The sequence below is a fragment of the Podarcis melisellensis genome (genome assembly GCF_964234715.1).
Source record: "Podarcis melisellensis genome assembly, chromosome: 2".
Classification (NCBI taxonomy): Eukaryota; Metazoa; Chordata; class Lepidosauria; order Squamata; family Lacertidae; genus Podarcis; species Podarcis melisellensis.
The window spans coordinates 117,704,151-117,719,660 of NC_138529.1; the positions used below are offsets into that span (position 1 = coordinate 117,704,151).

At 47.3% G+C, this 15,510-nt stretch overlaps 2 protein-coding genes across 3 annotated transcripts in view; one reads left to right on the forward strand and one right to left on the reverse strand.

Moving 5' to 3' along the window:
- LOC309364436 (uncharacterized protein) overlaps positions 1–15,510 on the reverse strand; it is a gene marked incomplete at its 5' end in the record, with an annotated part of 133,318 nt that overhangs the window by 51,936 nt on the left and 65,872 nt on the right. The window lies entirely within an intron of this gene.
- LOC309363771 (putative zinc finger protein 75C) lies at positions 2,465–9,012 on the forward strand. Of its 2 annotated transcripts, none has more exons than XM_081900175.1 (5): positions 2,465–2,633; positions 3,941–4,461; positions 5,932–6,055; positions 6,991–7,076; positions 8,186–9,012. In XM_081900175.1, the coding sequence occupies exons 2-5, from the start codon at positions 3,973–3,975 to the stop codon at positions 8,993–8,995; spliced, it is 1,509 nt and encodes a 502-aa protein (XP_081756301.1). In that variant the 5' UTR covers positions 2,465–2,633; positions 3,941–3,972; the 3' UTR covers positions 8,996–9,012. The 2 variants fall into 2 exon arrangements, with proteins under 2 accessions (XP_081756301.1, XP_081756300.1); XM_081900174.1 differs by lacking the exon at positions 2,465–2,633 and adding an exon at positions 2,729–3,013.

Below are 15,510 nucleotides of genomic sequence, written 5' to 3' on the forward strand. Positions count from 1 at the left end.
GGTTGGGGCTTCGCTCGTTTTCAAGATGAGTTATCAGAAGGTCAAGCTGAATAGTGTGAGTAATTTCGCACCTTTAAGCTTGAAAGGGGGGAATGTGACAGTGACTCAAAGGGCCACAATAAATCTGATAATGTGTACCCCTGTAAATCTTTGAGTGTGCTTCTAATAGAGAAGTTATGGTAGCCTGTTACTTTATGAAACTGATGATTTTGCAAGTTGCCACACCCCATTTGGGGCAGAAATGCCCCTAATATGTGAATCACAAAGATACAGCTCAAAGCTAGAACATAAGTTGCTACATGGTGCAAATGGCTACACAGGTTCCCAACATGCACACTGACACAATGTAACAAAACACGGTGGGAATCAGAACTTAATCATCAGAAATTGCCAGTGCTTATTGCGCATGTGTATTGAACATGAAACGAGGTGATGATGTATAGGATTGGTGAAAATTGAAATGCTTTGATTGAAATTTTATCAATACCACTGGGTGGGGTTGCAGTTTTGCGGAATGATCCGACTGCAACCTATTGCTTTGCAATAAGCAACATTGGACTCCTAACTCCTCACATTTCTGAGTTTTATTGGCGTAAACTCAGGAGATAAACCATTTTCTGGCTTACAACAATCCAATCTGTCATCTTAGCTTCATAGTACCTTGGTTTTCGAACAGAATTCTTTCAACTTCCGAAACGTTCGGAAACTAAGGCGCGGCTTCTGATTGGCTTCTGATTGCACAGGCATGCCGGAAACAATAGCGGAAGCCACACCGTACGTTCGGCTTCCCAAAAAAGTTCGAAAACTGGAACACTCACTTCCGGGTTTCAGTCGTTCAGGAGCCAAAACGTATGAGTACCAAGGTGTCCGACAAACAAGGTACGACTGTACCTATGACCCCCTGAGCCATGGAACAACAGCTTGGTTTAGAGAGGTGGGGAGTTAGAAACAGATTTATGTTTTTTTAAAAAATAATCGGATCCAAACTATGGAACTCCCTGCTTATTGATATCAGACAGGACCTGTCACTGCACTTTCTTTCTGGGGCCTGCTATAAACAATTTCACTTAGCCAAATCTACTCAGATATGTAGAATGTTTGCATGTGTGTAAATCCTTTTTTAGTTTTTTTAAAAAACTAAACACTTGTGTTTTACTGATAATTTTAATTTCTTATTATTATTATTATCAAGCAAGCAATCAATCGGTATATAACTTTTAGGATTTTTATTTTTTTAAAAAAACACCCCACTTCTTTGGCTATGAAGTTTTTAGTGTGTGATGTTGTATTGTGGTTTTTACTGTGTGTGTTTTTTTGTTGGGAGACACCCAGAGTGGTGCATAAATAAATGATAATAATCCATGCATTGCAATAATAACCATAACAACATGACACCCATCTGACAGGGGTGGATTTTCAAGACTTGAGAGAGGGCGAGGAAGGAGGGGTTATTTATATATACAGTTTGGTTATATATATATAATATGGCATTTAACTCATATGCTGAATTCATCATGCGAAAGGCTGGATTGGATGAATCCCAAACCAGAATTAAGATTGCCGGAAGAAATATCAACAACCTCAGATATGCAGATGACACAACCTTGATGGCAGAAAGTGAGGAGGAATTAAAGAATCTTTTAATGAGGGTGAAAGAGGAGAGCGCAAAATATGGTCTGAAGCTCAACATCAAAAAAACGAAGATCATGGCCACTGGTCCCATCACCTCCTGGCAAATAGAAGGAGAAGAAATGGAGGCAGTGAGAGATTTTACTTTCTTGGGCTCCATGATCACTGCAGATGGTGACAACAGCAGTCATGAAATTAAGACACCTGCTTCTTGGAAGAAAAGTGATGACAAACCTAGACAACATCTTAAAAAGCAGAGACATCACCTTGCCAACAAAGGTCCATATAGTTAAAGCTATGGTATTCCCACTAGTGATGTATGGAAGTGAGAGCTGGACCATCAAGAAGGCTGATCGCCGAAGAATGGATGCTCTTGACTTATGGTGCTGGAGGAGACTCTTGAGAGTCCCATGGACTGCAAGAAGATCAAACCTATCCATTCTGAAATAGATCAGCCCTGAGTGCTCACTGGAAGGACAGACCGTGAAGCTGAGGCTCCAATACTTTGGCCACCTCATGAGAAGAGAAGACTCCCTGGGAAAGACCCTGATGCTGGGAAAGATGGAGGGCACAAGGAGAAGGGGACGACAGAGGACGAGATGGTTGGACAGTGTTCTCGAAGCTACCAGCATGAGTTTGACCAAACTGCGGGAGGCAGTGGAAGATAGGAGTGCCTGGCATGCTCTGGTCCAGGGGGTCACGAAGAGTCGGACACGACTAAACGACAATACTGTTGCTGCTTGGACAACAAAGGGTTAAATGCTCCGATGCTTGGAGGCAGCTTCCTAGAGAGGAAGGAAGTTGGCGGGAGGAGGCTCTTGGTCCTCCGAGAGCGGAGGCCCCGCCCCCTCCAGCCTGGCCGCTCGCTCCTTGGAGACTGGTGCGCACGGAAGATGCAAAGGAGTTGTTTGCTGCTGCTGCTCATTGCTTCGAGCCGGGATAAAGTTTTCCCAGCGCAGTGGAAAGAGTTTCCCTTGGTGTTTCCAGCTTCAGGAGGGGGTCTGGTGAGCCCCCTCCCCATTTTTCCCCATGCAGAGGCGCAGTGGAGGCTAGAAAGTGGGGAGGGGGCAGGTGGGAAGACCCCTCAGAAGGTTGACTTGGGGAGAAAGGGCTTAAAAGCTGCCTTGCACCGAGTCAGACCAATGGGGCCACCTAATATTGTCGACACTGGCTGGCAGCAGCACTCCAGGGTTTCAGGCGGGGGGGGGAGTGGCATAGAGTCATAGAATTGCAGAGTTGGGAGGAAGGAAATGCATTCTCCCCATATTTAGTTCCCCGCTTGATTTAGCCAGCTGCCCCATAGCAGAAGTACTGTAGGAAGGCAGTGCGGGGTAGTGGTGAGAGCAGAGCTTTCCAAATTGTGTCACTCGGCTGCAGTGTGTAGGTGTGTCTTGCAACTGGAAAGGGTTTCGTTTAACCTCTGGTTTGCTAGTAAAACTGAAGCAACATGTCGCGAAATGATACGTGTCTTAAAAAGTGTGTGTCTGACGTGAAAAGTTTGGAATGCTCTGGGTTAGCGTGTCAGACCAGGATAAGGGTTCAACCCCCCCCCCCACTCCATCACTGGGTGACCTTTGGCAGCCTCATAGGGTCATTGCAGGGATTAACTGAGGAGGGGGGCAAACCATATGCCCCTTGGAGAAAAAGTCAGGATATAAATGCAGTAAATGAGATCTTCTGCTGACCTGCATAAGAAAGATGGTGTGGCCAGCCAGATGGAGATGTCAGTTGCCAACCATGGCATCCAGAGATCTCCATGTGGCTGAAACGTGCCTAGGGGGTTTCTAGCACTGAGGTGGGCGTAGGAAGACATCCCCACAAGGGGAGCTCTTGGCTAAGAGCACAACCAGGGATGTGGGGAAGAAAAGGCAGGGGAGTGCCTGTGAGGAGGGGGCTGGGGGAAATAAATGAGATCTATCCAATAATATTCGTTGAAGACTGGTAAGGCAGAAAGCAGGGCTGCCAGTGGATCCACAACCAATTACAGGCAGAGCCAAATAATTCTAGTTGCGTCCCCATTTGATGCCATCTTAAACAGCCACAGCTTCCCCCAGAGGATTCTGGGAGCTGACGTCTGTTAAGGGCTCTGGGAGCTGTCGGGAGATCCCCTATTTCCTCACAGAGCTGAAATTCCCAGAATTCACTGGGAAGGGGGGTTGATTCCTGCATTTGCAGGGGGTTGGGCTAGATGACACTTGGGGGTCTCTTCAGCTCTACACTTCTATGAATATTAAGCCCCTCTGGGAACTGTAGCTTTGTATATAATATAGCAAGAGTTTTCCCCTCGCAGACCATCTTGTTTACTTTGCAGGGCTTGGCTTTCTCCTCACCACCATCACATACATGGCCAATCTTTGCCGTGAGACAGACTATAGCAGAAGCGACCCTTCAGCCATGTTGGAGCAGGAGCCGAAGTTGCGGGAGCAGGGAGCAACGGGCCCTGAAGCAGGAAGGAGCACCGACGCCCTCGGATGTGGGCACAGCGGGGAATTCTGGGACGGAAATGTGCGGAAGGTCATAATCAAGGAGGAGACCCTCTGCTCAGATGTGCCGTGCCAGCACTTCAGGGGGTTCTGCTACCAGGAGGCTGAGGGACCCCGGGAAGCCTGCAGCCGACTCCACCATCTTTGCCGCGAGTGGCTGAAGCCAGAGCGACACACCAAGGCTCAGATGCTGGACTTGGTGGTCCTGGAGCAGTTCCTGGCTGTCCTCCCCCCAGAGATAGAGAACTGGGTGAGGAGATGCAGAGTGGAGACCAGTTCCCAGGCGGTGGCCCTGGCCGAAGGTTTCCTCCTCAGCCACCAAGAGGATGTGAAGCAGGAACGGCAGCAGGTGAGAAGTGTTCATACCTCAGGGTCCCAATTCAGGTTTGACAGGCTCCAGACCACCAGCCTTGGAATCTGGAACCCGGCCTTGGTCCAATTCTGCAGCTCTTGTTCCTCTGGGATAAACCATAATCTCCAGATTCTCAGGTGTCATTTTCCTTTTTTTAAAAAAAAGTAAAATTCCTAGTGTTTTAAGAAACTGAGGCAAAAACATAAACACAATTCTTCCATTCTTCCATTTTTTGGTGAGAAATTAGCCCACTTCAGCCGTAACGGTGTTTCCTTTGACTGCCCCACACTGGAAAAAATCTGCCCCAGAAAATTTTTCGTGGACACACGTGTGTGTGTGTGTGTGTGTGAGAGAGAGAGAGAGAGAGAGAGAGAGAGAGAGAGAGAGAGAGAACAGAAAGAATAGAGCAGGGGAGATGGATTTGGGGTGGGAGGGATGAATGTGTGAATCGTGAGAGGTTTGTGTGTGAGAGACCATGAGTATGGTGTGGTCACCTTGTAAAAAGGTAAAAGGTAAAGGACCCCTGGACAGTTAAATCCAGTCAAAGGTAAGTGGTCTAAACCACTGAGCCTCTTGGGCTTGCCAATCAGAAGCTTGGCAGTTCAAATCCCTGCAACGGGGTGAGTTCCCGTTGTTCTATCCCAGCTCCTGCCAACCTAGTAGTTCAAAAGCATGCCAGTACAAGTAGATAAATAGGTGCCACTGCGTCAAGAAGGATAGTGGTGTTTCTGTGCACTCTGTCCTCCGTCATGGTGTTTCATTGTGCCGGAAGTGTGGGGCAACTTTTGAAGGTGACCCGGAAACTACAACTAATCCAGAATGCGGCAGCTAGACTGGTGACTGGGATTGGCTGCCGAGACCACATAACACCGGTCTTGAAAGACTTACACTGGCTCCCAGTACGTTTCTGAACACAGAGTGTTGGTGCTGACCTTTAAAGCCCTAAACGGCCTCGGTCCTGTATACCTGAAGGAGTGTCTCCACCCCCATCGTTCAGCCCAGACACTGAGGTCTAGTGCCGAGGGCCTTCTGGCGGTTCCCCCACTGTGAGAAGCTAAGTTACAGGGAACCAGGCAGAGGGCCTTCTCAGTAGTGGCTCCTGACCTGTGGAACGCCCTCCCACCAGATGTCAAAAAGAAAAGCCACTACCAGACTTTTAGAAGACATCTGAAGGCAGCCCTGTTTAGGGAAGCTTTTAATGTTTAATAGGTTATTGTATTTTAATATTCTGTTGAAAGCTGCCCAGAGTGGCTGGGGAAATCCAGACAGGTGGACAGGGTCTGAATAAAAAGTTGTTGTTGTTGTTGTTAGTCATGCTGTCTGCATGACCCAGAAAGCTGTCTGTGGACAATCGCCGTGACGCTGGAAAAACCAACCACCGCTTTTAAACAGAATGGCCCTCAGAAGCCTTTTCTAATCCACACTCACGCATCCGTATTGTAAGCCTACCCGGTCTTGTTATTTCAGGACCTGTTTGCAGAAGAAGCCACTGACTTCTCCAAGGTACAGAACGCGGCCCCGGTGGACTCTCGGCAGAGGCTTCTGTCCAAGTTGATTAAGCAGGAGGAGGACGAAGACGCCACTTTGCGGAGTAAGGGCTAACAGGATAAAATATCAGCTTGGTCTCCCCCTCGCCACGATGGCTCCATGCTCTCGCTCCACAATCTGAGGCAGTACATTCCACTGAATAAAAATTGTCGGGATCGCAAGCGGAGAGGGTGCTGTTGTGCTTAGTTTCTGCTTGCGGGGGCGCTTCCTGTAGGTATCTGGTTAGCCACCTTGACAACAGGATTTTGTTGTCAAGGCCAGACCAACACATTTCACTAGGCACATGTTAGTAATTTGTTGTTGTTGTTTAAATAGTTTTTATTTGATTTTACAAGTTAAGCAAATAATAACAATACAACCATACACATTCACATTTACAGGTTCCTCCAAATCTCCAGACTTTCCACCTCACCTTCATTGGTCCTTTTCTACTGCATCTTTACCAATAATCTATATTTTATATAACTCCATTGTCTCCCTAGTACTTGCTACATTACAAGTGTTATTAAAATCCTGCTAATATTTTCATCTGCTTACAGTGGTCTCCAAGATAACTTAATCAATGTTCCCCATTCTTTTTTAAAGTTTTCTCTTCTTGGTTCCTGAGCTTTCCAGTCAGTTTTGCCGTTTCGGCCCAGTCCAAGAGTCTAATTTGCCATTCTTCTCTAGTAGGGACTTTATCTTCTTTCCATCTCTGGGCTAATAGCATCCGTGCGGCTGTCGTCGCATACATAAAAAAGTCTTTTCTGCTCCCTTGGAATATCAGCACCTATAATTCCTAATAAAAAAACTTCTGGGTTTTAAAAAAGTAATAATTTGAACATTTGTTTCATCTCATTATATATCATTTCCCAGAATGCTTTTATTACCTTACAAGACCACCACATACGATAAAAGTTGCCTTCTTTTTCTTTACCTTTCCAACAGCTATTTGTTAGTAATTTCTTGATCATCCTTATATCTTTGTACCCCTCATAGGAGATGTGTCAAGTATGCCAGTTATATTTTCTACCTCATCTCTCCCTTCCGGTCCAATGGAAATGGTTTCTGGGCAACCGGATCAGGTAAGAGGCGGGATCTCTGGAGTGACAGCCCTGGGATTCTCTGGCTTCCTCTCTGCCTGCTGCCCGTCTCCCTCTTCCTGAAAGAATCTGCGTCTTTCCCTTTCCATCAGTCAGAATTGCCCACTGCAATGCCACTCCCTAAAGACCCAATTCCCCCATTATTCCCTGGAGGAATCAGCTGTTGGACCACTCTTAGCAGCAGCAGAACTGTCAAGGGACACATACAAAGAGTTAATGCTTTGCTCATTGTTTTATTTATTAAATTTATATCTTGCCCTGCATCCAAAGTTCTCTGGGCGGTACACAAGAGAAAACTTCCTTGTCTGTTTAGAGCTGCCCTGTATCTTTGTACTTTTGTCCTTCCAGGCTGCGACACCTCATCGTTTAAAACTTTTGATTATTTCCCCCCTGTTCTTACGTTTGCCCTTTTGTTGTTGTTAATAAAATAAATGTTATTACTAATCATTTGAAAAAAGAAATTGGGAAAACCTCGCACTAAACCATGGTTCGTTCTAACCATAGTTTAGAAACCAAGCTATGATTCAATACAGGCTAACCGTGGTCTAGAGCAGTGGTTCCCAACCTTTTTTTTTTTGGCCATCTCTAAACACCCCCCCCCCCCCGTGACATATAATTCTTATTACAGTGGTACCTCGGGTTAAGAACTTAATTTGTTCTGGAGGTTCGTTCTTAACCTGGAACTGTTCTTAACCTGAAACACCACTTTAGCTAATGGGGCCTCCCGCTGCCACCACGGCGCGATTTCTGTTCTCATCCTGAAGCAAAGTTCTTCACCCGAGGTACTATTTCTGGGTTAGCGGAGTCTGTAACCTGACGCGTCTGTAACCCGAGGTACCATTGTATTCAAAAGGTGAACTCCTATTCATGTGGAGGAAGGCTAAAAGGCCATTAACTGTTAATAACTCATTCTCAAATTGCCCCCCTTAAAAATCAAATTGCCCCCCTGTGGGAGGTGTGCCCCACATTGGGAACCACAGGTCTAGAGAGTTTCTGTTGCATTAACTGTTAAGAGAAATAAGAACTGTTACATTCTCTCTCTCTTTCTCTCTTTGTTTCCCTCCCTTCCTTCCTTCCTTCCTTCCTTCCAGGTTTCCTTTGAGGAAGTGCCTGTACATTTCACCGAAAAGGAGCGTGCCCTGCTGCATCCAGGCAAAATCACCTTGCACCGCAAAGAATCCATGGCTGAGAATTCAGGGGTTGTGGCCTCTCAGCCTAAGTGCCCGAAAATCTCCAGCGGGAAGAGGACTTTAACCGACCACCACCAAGGAAATCACGCGGGGGGAAAACCGTACACCTGCCTGGAGTGCGGGAAAAGCTTCACGCGCAAGAGGAGCCTCACTATCCACCAGAGAAATCACACGGGGGAAAAGCTGTACAACTGCTTGGAGTGCGGAAAGGGCTTCACGCAGAAGGGACACTTCATTACACACCAGAGATCTCACACGGGGGAGAAGCCCTTCCAGTGCCTGGAGTGCGGGAAAAGCTTCGCGCAGAAGGGGCACTTCACGGCCCATCGAAGATCCCACACGGGGGAAAAGCCGTACACGTGCCCCGAGTGCGGGAAGAGCTTCACGCAGACGACACACCTCTCCACACACCTGAGATCTCACACGGGGGTAAAACCGTACACTTGCTTGGAGTGCGGGAAAAGCTTCAGCGTCAAGGCGACGCTTCGATCCCACCAGAGATCTCACACAGGGGAGAAACCCTACAAATGCCCAGCGTGCGGGAAAAGCTTCAGCATGCTTGCGAACCTTAGGAGACATGAGAGAATCCACGCCGGGGTGAAGCCGTACAAATGCTTTGAGTGCGGGAGGAGCTTCTGTAAGAAGGCCAGCCTAACTGACCATCAAGTAAGTCACACAAAGGAAGAACAAGCGGTGTACAAATTCTTTTAAATAAAACGAAACCTCCACGCCCAGAGGGGAGAGCTTGGTGCAGAAGAAAACCCTTGCCGTACGTCAGATGAGTCACACAAGGGGGAAAGCCACATAAATGCCGGCTATTTGGGGAAATAATTACAGAAAGTGCATCGCTCCTCATTGATGAATCAACACAATGTAGAAAGCGCACAAATGCACAGAGTGTGGAAAAAGCTTTCCTTGGAAGACAAGCCTCACTGCACATCAGAGAATCCACCTTAGAAGGTCAAGAGGGTAGAATGACCTTCAGGTCTAATAAGGCCCTTGAATCAGTTTCCAAACAGCTGATGGGGTGAATGAACTGACAATATGGGGGATGCTATTGGCAGGAATCGGGGACACAGGTGGCGCTGTGGGTTAAAGCCTCAGCGCCTAGGACTTGCTGATCGAAAGGTCAGCGGTTCGAATCCCTGCTGCGGGGTGCGCTCCCGCTGCTCGGTCCCAGCGCCTGCCAACCTAGCAGTTCGAAAGCACCTCCGGGTGCAAGTAGATAAATAGGGACCGCTTACCAGCGGGAAGGTAAACGGCGTTTCCGTGTGCAGCTCTGGCTCGCCAGAGCAGCGATGTCACACTGGCCATGTGACCCGGAAGTGTCTCCGGACAGCGCTGGCCCCTGGCCTCTTAAGTGAGATGGGCGCACAACCCCAGAGTCTGTCAAGACTGGCCCGTACGGGCAGGGGTACCTTTACCTTTACCTTTATTGGCAGGAATTAGGAACGTAAGAAGAGATTGCTGGATCAAGCCAATGGCCACTCTAATCTAGCATCCCATTCTCACGGTGGCCGACTAGATGCCTTGGGGAAACCAGCAAGCAGGATTCGAACACAAGAGCACTCTCCCCTCCTGTGGACTGTAGCAACTGGCATTCCGAGGCATTCCAGGCTCAGTTCAAAGTGTGGCCGTTGACCTTTTAAAAGGCTGAACAGCCTGGGAAACAGTGTATTGCCTCCGTGCCCACAAATGTCGTGACACTTTGGGCACGAGCATGAAACATACGAGTCAATTCCTGGCAGGGCGGGTGTCGGGACCGGGTCCACAATAGCTCACTAGGTTTCAGTGAAGTTAAACCCTTTAGTCAAAGAAACAAAACAGTCCGGGCCTAGTGAGCCACAGCTGCTCTTCCCGGTAGGGATCTTGCCCCAAGGAGGCCGTTGCGAGGACTGAAGGTTTCTTCCAAGCAATCGGAGACTGTGCCAGCAAGCAGCCCGCCTTTGCTCTTCCCATTTCATACCTCTTCTGGTTCCGGGAGTCAGGGGAGCCTGTCGCAGCAGAAGGGGGAGACTCCTTGGCTTCCTCACCAGCCTGACTCATCTCTCCCTCTTCTCCAGCCTCCGCTTCTGCCTCTGATTTTGGGCTTCTCTCTGCCACAGACTCTCCCCGCTCACTAAGCCCTGTTACCTCTTCAGTTTCCAACACCTCCTCCTCCCAGTCTTCTCCCTGTGATCATTTACTGTTGGCTCACCTCCAATTCTCGGGCTTTGAGCCTTCTTCCCTTGGAGGTTCCTCTGTGGTTCCTCTCCCCGTTCCTCTGCGTCCAACCAACCCATGACATTCCTCGACCAAGAGAACTTGTAGCTCATTATTGAATTACTAAATACTAACTCGTTTTTGCCTTATTTCCCTTTGATATGTGAATAATAATTAGCAAATCCTGAAATGAACATTCCTCTCTCTCCCCCGATCTTTTTCTAAAATAATCTTTTCATTGATTTTCAAAGATATAAACATACAACATAAAACAGTACAAAATCCAAATATGGAGATTGCTCTGAATCTCCTGACTTCCCCTCATCCCACGGGTCCTTTTAATTCTGTTTTCAGCTGCATATCAGTACTTCTCCAATTTTTCACCTTCCTAAGTTATCTATACGTTCTGTTACATTACAAGTGTGTTTAAAATCCTGCTAACGTTTTGACCAGTTTACAATGATTTTGCATATACATTATAAGCATTTCCCATTCTTTTTTAAATTTCTTGTCTTTTTGATTCCTGAGCGTCCCAGTTAATTTTGCCATTTTGGCCTAGTCCATCAACTTGATTTGCCATTCTTCTCTGGTCAGGGCTGTCTCTTCCTTCTCTCCCTCCGATCTTTTCTTTCTGCTTTCTCTTCCGTAACTTTATATGCAAGGTTGTTTTTTAAAAGTTTTTATGATGATGTTTTAATGGTGGGTCTTTGGGGGTTCTTGTTGTTGTTTGGTAAGTTGTATCACTGTATGTTTGTATAGTTCTTTTGAATATGCTTGTAAGCAACGCTGGAATTGGGAGCTGGGGGATAAATGTCCTGAATAAACAGAACTTCCATCCTTTGTTGATTCTCCAAACTGACACTCCCCGCCCCTGTTGTAAACAAAAAATTGCCCTTTTCCCTTATGGGGTATCCAAGAGCCCATATAGAGTCCTTACATAGGTTCCTATTGGTAGGAGAGAATAACAGAGGCCAACCAGAGAATATTGAGAAGCAAAGCAGCTAGTAAGCTTGATCTTTTTTGATCTGTTGCAACAGGGTGCTCCCCTCACACGCAGGAGAGGAGGAGGACCCAGAAAAATGGCATGCAAGGCCTTATAAAGACTTTTGAAATTGCCACCCTGTAGATCAAGACCACCCCCAGAAACATCATACATACATCACAGAAGGGGTGTAACCTAAGACCACCCCTCAGATACATCACAAAAAAGGCGGTCTAAACAGAAATTTAAATGTTGTTTTTCTCCTGTCCTTATTTATCTCTTGTCTGGCAGTTTACTTGACTGGATTGCCTGGGCCATTCTTTATAGTGATAAAATACTTAGTTCCTGGGCCAGGTCACAGGCTCACACCCTATTCATATCTTAAATGTGTCCTTAAGACAGGATTTGTGAAGGAAAAGACAATGGGGAGGCTTTTCCACTTTGACCTTGCAGAGAAAACATTTGCTCAGTTTAGGAATCAAAATGGCTTCAGGTCGGTCTTCCTGTGCTTATCTATGTACGTGCGGTTATGAACATTACCATATATCTAAGACCTCAAAATTCCTATCACACCCCTAACCTAAGCATCTGAACTTGGAACATAAGAAATTGTCAGATTGTTAGTTCATTTGAGTTCGTCGAGTTCATTGACTGGCAGCATCTCTCCAGAGTTTCAGACAAGGGACTTCAAAACTCCTGATCGGCTGATGTCAGGTGATTGACAGGCAGGCAACTCTTCTCCCCCTCTGAATTTTTGCCTGTCTTGGTGCTGGGCTCTGATAAGGATTTTGGACCCTCCGGCAAAAATGAGTTTCCAACCCATGGTTCAGAACCGTTTCTCTGTCGCTGTGAGCAAACACTTGCTTACCCATCTATACTTTCACAGGTGGCCTTGAGAAAACCTTTCCGCAAAACCTCCGGAGGACCCCCACTGAACAGAGGGATGTCTTGGGTGCAAGAACAGCTTGCCTGAGTTTTCGAAAGAGGTGCATAGAGGCAGCTGGCCAGATGCTCGTCTGGATTGGTAGATCCCATGTTCCAGTGGGGGATACGACTCAGAAGGCAGTGTGGTGTAGTGGTTAGAGTTGGAAGGGGAGTCTTCCAGCACAGAGCCCTCAAATCCCCACCCAGCTCCCTTGGTTCCTACGAAAGCTTCCTGCCCATGTTAGCATTCTCCGTGAAAACATTTTATTATCAATTTTGAACTTCCTCACAATACCCGGACATCCAGAGGACCAATGAAAAAAGTGGGGGGGGGGTTAGATATTGACCAAGTGAAAAAAGGAAATCTTTGTATAATACAGTGGTGCCCCGCAAGACGAATGCCTCGCAAGACGGAAAACCCGCTAGACGAAAGGGTTTTCTGTTTTGGAGGTGCTTCGCAAAACGAATTTCCTATGGGCTTGCTTCGCAAGACGAAAATGTATTGCAAGTTCCTGCAGGGTTTTTTTCCTCTCCCCCCCCTTTTCCCAAGCCGCTAAGCCGCTTATCAGCTGATCCGCTAAGCTGCTTAACAGATGATCAGCTAAGCCTGCTAAGCCGCTTATCAGCTGATCCGCTAAGCCACTTAACTGCTGACCCGCTAAGCCGCTTATCAGCTGATCCGCTAAGCCCGCTAAGCCGCTTAACAGCTGATCCGCTAAGCCGCTTATCAGCTGATCCGCTAAGCCGCTTATCAGCTGATCCGCTAAGCCCGCTAAGCCGCTTAACAGCTGATCTGCTAAGCCGCTTATCAGCTGATCCGCTAAGCCGCTTATCAGCTGATCCGCTAAGCCGCTTAACAGATGATCAGCTAAGCCTGCTAAACCGCTTATCAGCTGATCCGCTAAGCCCGCTAAGCCGCTTAACTGCTGATCCGCTAAGCCCGCTAAGCCGCTTAACAGCTGATCCGCTAAGCCGCTTATTAGCTGATCCGCTAAGCCCGCTAATAGCGCTAATCCACTAAGCCACTAATGGGCTTGCTTCGCAAGACGAAAAAACCGCAAGACGAAGAGACTCGCGGAACGGATTCTTCTCGTCTTGCGAGGCACCACTGTACCAGAGTCCCCAAACATTGTGGGGCCACTGCCCCCTTGGTTTCTTAAATTCATCCCCAGTGCCCCATACCGTATAAAAAGAATTATTCAGAATAGTGGCACTAAGGAAGATGATACAGCTGTACCTTGGTTTCGAACAGCTTAGTTCTCGAACGTTTTGGCTCCCGAACACTGCAAACCTGGAAGTGAGCGTTCTGGTTTGTGAACTATTTTTGGAAGCCAAACATCCGATGGGGCTTCCTTGGCTTCCTGCAGCCAATCAGAAGCCACGCTTTGGTTTCCGAATGTTTTGGAAGTCGAACGGACTTCCAGAACAGATTCCATTCGATTTCCATTTTATTTTATTTAAAATAAAACGCATACATTTACACAATACATATATAGAACACACTACCTTATTTTCATAGCATAAAACATACCTGCATTATTCTGTATCAGCCATTCTCAACCTGTGGGAGTCCCAGATGTTGTTGGACTACAACTCCCATCACCTGAAGGAGCGTCTCCACCTCCATCGTTCTGCCCGGACACTGAGGCCCCTAATCCATTTTTTGTAAGGGAAGGACCTGGCTGAGAGAGATGGCACTGTGTCATTCAGTCCCGTTCCGCAGGGTTTCCAGCAGGGGACAGTTCTACCACGATCTGAAGATGCCATCTGGGGCTGAACCCGAGTCTTTCTGCAGGCAACGCAGCTGCTCTGCCTCCCGAGATGTGGTCCCTGCCCTTAGAGATGAAGATAGATTTCGGTTGCAGAGGTTGAATGGCCATCTGTCATGGATGCTTTAGCTGAGATTCCTGCATTGAAGGGGGTTGGACTAGATGACCCTGGGATCCCTTCCCACTCTAAGATTCTATGAAGTGCTGCTTAAATAGGAAGAAAGGAAGCCGTTTTCTGCCATTGCTCCAACCACCTCACTATTGTCTGCATTACACTTTGGCTGCCAAGCAGATGTTCCGCCACTGAGCTGTGTGGCCCCTTGTAGATAGTGTAAGGTGCCAGTCCTCATTGAGGAAGAGCTGCTTAAGCAGGAACAAAGGCTCAGGTTAGTGAGAACCGTGGTGCTGATAATGCCAAGGTTGTGGGTTCGATCCCCAATATGGGCCACCTGCAAATTCCTGCACTACAGGGGGTTAGACTAGATTACTCTGGGGGGTCCCTTCCCACAAATAGCTTCTATGATCCCTTTCTGCATGCAAAGCAGCCCTTCTCTGCTGACCCACACATAGGAGCCAACTCCTAGGGGCTGAGGGATCTCCCCCCCCCATAAAATATATGAGGGGGCTGTCCCCCTAAGTTGATGGTCACTGCCAGTGCTTTTTTGTTCTTAAAAAAACGTTTAGGGATACTCTCATTTTGACTCAAGAAAATCACCATGTTATAGTTGAAATTGGGGAAAATAAATACAGTTAATGGACCAAAGTCGCCATCGTCTTCTTTATTTGGCAATTGCTCTGGGCCGAGTAAGATTGTCTTCCATAAACACGGTTTTGATAATGAGTCCGTAAGTGACTGTGGAGGCTAATTCTGGATCCGCACGTCCTTCCACAGTGGGGACATTGGTATCTGGGCAGGAGTTGATCATGGTGAGGGTTTGCCAAGCGTCCCTTCCTCTTACCATGCTTCTCCCTTGCGTTCTGAGTTCGAGTGCCTTCAAAGCCCATGACACCTTTGGTAAAGGCTGTTCTCCAACTGGAGCGCTCGCAGGCCAGTGTTTCCCAGTTGTCAGTGTTTATACTACATTTTTTAAAGATTTGCCTTGAGACAGTCTTTCAACCTCTTTTGTTGACCACCAGCATTACGCTTTCCATTTTTAGGTTCAGAATAGAGTACAGTGGTACCTCGGGTTACATACACTTCAGGTTACATACGCTTCAGGTTACAGACTCCGCTAACCCAGAAATATTACCTGAGGTTAAGAACTTTGATTCAGGATGAGAACAGAAATTGTGCGGCAGCAGCGGGAGGCCCCATTAGCTAAAGTGGTGCTTCAGGTTAAGAACAGTTT

Excerpts from the sequence above, each read along its gene's own strand:
- LOC309363771 (XM_081900175.1), top strand. The coding sequence starts at position 3,973 with ATGGCCAATCTTTGCCGTGAGACAGACTATAGCAGAAGCGACCCTTCA. Across the intron at positions 6,056-6,990 it reads CGAAGACGCCACTTTGCGGA|GAGATGTGTCAAGTATGCCA; the intron begins GTAAGGGCTAAC and ends TACCCCTCATAG. Across the intron at positions 7,077-8,185 it reads TTTCTGGGCAACCGGATCAG|GTTTCCTTTGAGGAAGTGCC; the intron begins GTAAGAGGCGGG and ends CCTTCCTTCCAG.